The sequence below is a fragment of the Hydractinia symbiolongicarpus genome, chromosome 7 (assembly GCF_029227915.1).
Source record: "Hydractinia symbiolongicarpus strain clone_291-10 chromosome 7, HSymV2.1, whole genome shotgun sequence".
Classification (NCBI taxonomy): Eukaryota; Metazoa; Cnidaria; class Hydrozoa; order Anthoathecata; family Hydractiniidae; genus Hydractinia; species Hydractinia symbiolongicarpus.
Window position 1 is genome coordinate 17,887,360 of NC_079881.1, and position 4,974 is coordinate 17,892,333.

At 34.1% G+C, this 4,974-nt stretch overlaps 1 protein-coding gene across 2 annotated transcripts; it reads left to right on the forward strand.

Moving 5' to 3' along the window:
- Positions 1 to 318: 318 nt before the first annotated feature.
- LOC130648880 (uncharacterized) lies at positions 319 to 4,714 on the forward strand. Of its 2 annotated transcripts, none has more exons than XM_057454995.1 (2): positions 319 to 902; positions 3,939 to 4,714. In XM_057454995.1, the coding sequence occupies exon 2, from the start codon at positions 3,945 to 3,947 to the stop codon at positions 4,659 to 4,661; it is 717 nt and encodes a 238-aa protein (XP_057310978.1). In that variant the 5' UTR covers positions 319 to 902; positions 3,939 to 3,944; the 3' UTR covers positions 4,662 to 4,714. The 2 variants fall into 2 exon arrangements, with proteins under 2 accessions (XP_057310978.1, XP_057310976.1); XM_057454993.1 differs by lacking the exon at positions 319 to 902 and adding an exon at positions 1,300 to 1,724.
- The last annotated feature ends 260 nt before the right edge of the window (positions 4,715 to 4,974 follow it).

Below are 4,974 nucleotides of genomic sequence, written 5' to 3' on the forward strand. Positions count from 1 at the left end.
AACTGACTTTTGTTGTTTTTAATGTTACTGAAACATTTTTTTTACAATTCATGTTAATTTGGTGACGAAGAACCATACACAAATGAAGAATTAGAGTTTACATCTTGCAAGCTGTGTTTTTCTACATTTGGTATAAATTCTTACCGGGGAGGGCTGTGTGCCTTTAAATTTGATGAGTTCCAAATTGTGTTTTTTAAATTTTGTGTAAGATTTTATGGGTAAGGACAACATGCATAATGTGAAAAGAACAGATTTTTTAAAATTAGAATACAACCGTTCTTTTTTACATTTCGTGTAAGCTTTTGTGAGACTGTTATGACCGTTGTTGCAAACTGTTTTACTTTGACGTTGTAGATTAAAATATTGTTTGATAGGGACTATGCAATAAACAAACCCGTATTATATACAGATTTGTGTTTCAGAATCAGCGTTTTTGTATGGGACATAATGAAATATGTTACAATTTTTTCCAAATAATTTTTGCATTTTAAGAGCAACTAACTTTAGTAGATTTTATCCTTCAAATGTTACATACATAGTCCAGTTGTTAGACACCTTCAATTTTAATGGCCATTTATTTATTAATGCAGATTTTAATATTCGCACTCCTGTGTTGTTGTTGTTTTTTGATACACGTTTATATCTGTCACATGAATTGATTGAGACATGCAGCTATAATTAGATTAGAACGTTTTAGTACTTGCTAAATACTTCAAGTGACGCAAAATATAAATTAAACTAAGTAGGCATGTAATTGATATTTTGTATTTTAATCTTAGCCAATGCCTAAAGTCGTTCCACTCAAACGAACGAAAATTACACTCGACCATGGCTTAATTGATGGCGACTCATTCAATTTTATATCAAAACAATAACACATATTTGATATAAAATAATTGACAGTGAGTATGTACGTAGGACTTCATGACATATAAATACGATAAACAAAATTATTTTTAAGTATTCTTCTAAAATTTCTTTTCTATTTGCCTACAAACTCTTTATTTACTGGGACTGTCTTTGAAACGTTTCGAGGAATTGTCCCAAGACACTGAAATCTGCTAACTTATTCTACAAATGTTATCTAAATTCCTTATCATTTATCTGCGAATATTGGTGATGCATTTTCATCTTTTAACAATTGCTCGTGTTGAGTAGTGTTTGTTGTTGCTGCATCAAATATGTAATTAAATTTTTGTTTTATAAAATGTTTTTAGCTATTTTTTTTCCTGCTTGAATGTTCATTTCTTAGTGGATTTGTTGACATTACGTGGGTATAAATTAATCTCATTGGATAAATTTCAATCGATCGACAAAAAAGTAGAAAGTAATCCTATTTTTGAATTCGATCGAATTCCACGGGCAGGTCGACGTGGATCGACGAAGATTATGCAATTTTATATATATAGTAACATCGATGCGGTCGACGTCGATCGATTCGACCACATTCGTTTGAGTGGAAACCAGCCATAAGTCTGAAATAATCCAATCCTAATTCCTACGCCTAATTAAACCGACCAGCTTGTTAAATTAGAATTACATTCTTCAGATCACGCTGTCAAACTTGCAGGCTTCTTTCTAAAAATCTACAGGATTTCTCAATCATGAGTATACTGCGAGATTATGATGAATATTGCAAGACATATGACAATTTCAGATTTGCTGATGGAGCAAATGTGATGTCATACATGATAAAAGGAATGCTAAAGAAGGATCCTTTAAAGGTGAAAATAACTTCTCTTTTCATAAAAATGAGTAGCTGTGAACGTATATAAACTTTTGAAATTAAAACAAAATTGTTTTTAATCTCTCTAAATCCGTTATGTTCGCATGAACAGAAATGTTTTAAGTTGTTAAAACTAAACGTATAATTGTTGAATTGTTAAAAGAATTTATCTTCCAGAAGAATTCATATTTATTTTGTTAGCCACGATGTGAGAATTTCTGTCTCGTTACGCTTTATTTTACTGCTGTTTCATCGATGCAGGTAGCACCACAGGATTCTGCCGAGCTTGTTTAATAATACACTCAGACATGTCAGTGTACTTTATTGGTTTTGTCTTTTAAACATAAATTATCCTTTTAAAATGAATGACATGAATTTTTTCCAACTTTCAAACCCAAACAAACGACCCATTAGGTCGTTTGTTTTGGTTTGAAAGTTGCGTTATGCGTTAGCTAAAATGATATGACTAAAACATTTTAGTACTAAGCCCTAAAAACATTTTGTGTCGTCAATGGAAACCGAGCATTAATACAATTTAAAACTTTTACCTTTTTAAAGTGTCTAAAACACAACCTTTGTATATGTCAGATACTCCTAGATATATAAGTGCAAAGTAAGTAATATTTTATTGCAAACTTCAGCCGGTCGTTTTCATGCACAATCTAAAGTACAATAAGGCTTCCCACGTTATAATTATGCATCATTGATTCTCTAAAGAAAATTTATGACATTTATTTGATTTATCACATCTTGCCTCACATTACTAAAACGACTAATTAATCACATGAACGTCAAAGCGGTTTAACTAAAATTTATTTTGTCGCAGTATCCGCCATTTGATAAATTCCCCGGGTATAAGCCAGTTTACCCTTCCACTGAGTTGTGGGTATTTTCGCCGTATAATTGCACACAAAAAAAGGCAACCCGGTAGGTGACCCGTTTGCTGTGCCTGCTGGGCTTCATTTAACCACTCATGCGGAAAGTTTGTATGTATATTATAACATCTTTAAATATGTATCTGCCTGCTCATCCCCCGTTGGAATTTTTAAAATAAAATTATGCAATAACCTTGACCATACACTTTAAGGCGTGTATGTAACAATCTGTATGTCCTAAATGTTGCTACGATAAAGGATCGACTGAAATCTCAACTCACGCACTTTGTGAGATTTAAACTCACGCCCTCTAAACTACCGCGTGATTGCTGCACCAACTGCGCCGTCGATTTAATGATTTATTTTTTTAAGTACACAGGCTACGATTAATTCGATTAACAACTTTCAGGACAATATCCAACTATGGAGCAGGAAATATCATGCTAGGTTTTTTGATGCAATAACCGTTTTCGTACAAACATTGCAGTTTGTAGTCGCAATATAAAAGCCACTGCGCTAGCGAATCATGTACTTCTTTCTGTTAAGACATACATCATAATTCATTGTCCTTTGTCACTTTCTGCTTTAGATCCAAGCCAGTGGTTGTGGGATTTATTTGTGCGATTTATTTTTTTTATTAGATACTTTTAGCGGTATGCATAAGTACCTAATCCAATTTACATTTTTGTTATAAAACTAAAGCAAATTAATTTTTTTGCGTAGTGCGTAACTTATTAGTGCGAATCTTTTTTTTAAATACTGTTTAAAGCATCCCATGAAAACCCCAATATCGCTATTATTAGTATATTAGTAATATTAGTAAACTCCAATATTAGTAAACTCTGCACTTCCTAGCAATGTTGCCGACTAGCACTAATTAATTCCGCCCGAATCTGAAAATATTGAGCGTTAAAACGCAGTATTTTCATGCGCACTTTTTTTATTATCGCACTTTTTATACCCTTAAGGTGGGCCAGTAAGTCTCTGAGTATAACGTGCAACTGAATAATGTTGCATGTATGTATTTATGCCCTGTTGGTATAATGGCTATAACATGCAAATGATAGATTCGGGAAACGTGCAAATGATAGATCCGGGTTTGAATCCTGGAGGAAAAACATCTATCATATACCTAAATTAAGTATTGTGCGACGTCAAATGTTACGGAGGGCGGGACTGTTAACCCAGAACGGCTAGATCCTGGCACTTGCTGTCGCCGTTTCTGTTTTGGTTTCGTAAGGTCCCTACTATGGTCATAAGTCATTTTTCACGCATTAGCAACAAGTTTATACTAATTATTTATTTATTGCACCATGTTACATTTATTTCTCCTTTAGATCCATATGTTGGAAGCCGGATGTGGGACAGGAAATTACAGTCTTGCTTTTTTACAAAATGGAATTGGGAAATTGACCTTATTGGATGCAAGTAATGGAATGCTTGCAAAAGCCAAATCAAAACTTTCCAACTATGAAGAGAGAGTAGTGGAGATAAAAGAACACCCTCTGCCTGAAATTCCATTTGCTGATGGAACATTTGATGCTTGTACCTTCATAGAAGTTTTGCATCATCTGGACACTGTCAAAAATGAGGAGGAAGTTTCGAAACACAATAATTTGAAAAAGGCTCTCGTGGAGGCACACCGAGTGTTAAAGCCAGGTGGTGTTCTATTGATTGACACCTGTTTCCGAGAAAACCTGAATGGCTTTTGTACGGGTTTGGCCCCTAAGACAAATGCGTACTTGGAACGATTGTTCATAGATGAAGAAATACTGATAAGTTTTTTGAAGGAGAATGGATTTACCAATATGTCGTGTATCAGTAGACCTGGCTGCATACTCTACAAAGATAATTTTAAAATAGAAAATATTTTAGATCCAGTGTGGCGTGGTTGCGATTCTTCGTGGCAAATCTTAGAAGAAAACGGAGAGTTAGATTCGGTGTTGAAATTAGTTCAGAAACATAAAGATAAAGGAACGTTGGAGCAATTAGAGCGTCAGTTTAAAAAAGTTAATGACAAAGTTGGCGACCACACAATGTTATTTGCTCAGAAATTGTAGTGAATTTTTTTTTGTACCACTCTAAAGCGCTAAACAATTTTTCACTTATTTTACCCTGGCTGTTTTGATTCCTGCCCCAACCCCGCTTTAAATGTATATTCTCGAGATATGGGACAATCAATTTCGACTATAACTATGGCAACTGATATCAGGTGCCGCGTGGCACCTTATTCGAGGTGGATTTTTATATTGCAATAGAACCTGAAAAAGGAACCTTTTTTTTCAACCTACAAACCAGACTCAATATGTAAAAAGAGAGATTTAAAATGAGTACCAGTATTATATCCTCGTTAGTCAATGGCACAAAAGGCAG

Coding starts and splice junctions, on each gene's coding strand:
- LOC130648880 (XM_057454993.1), top strand. CDS start 1,605: ATGAGTATACTGCGAGATTATGATGAATATTGCAAGACATATGACAAT. Junction 1,725..3,938: donor TAAAGAAGGATCCTTTAAAG/GTGAAAATAACT, acceptor TTTCTCCTTTAG/ATCCATATGTTGGAAGCCGG.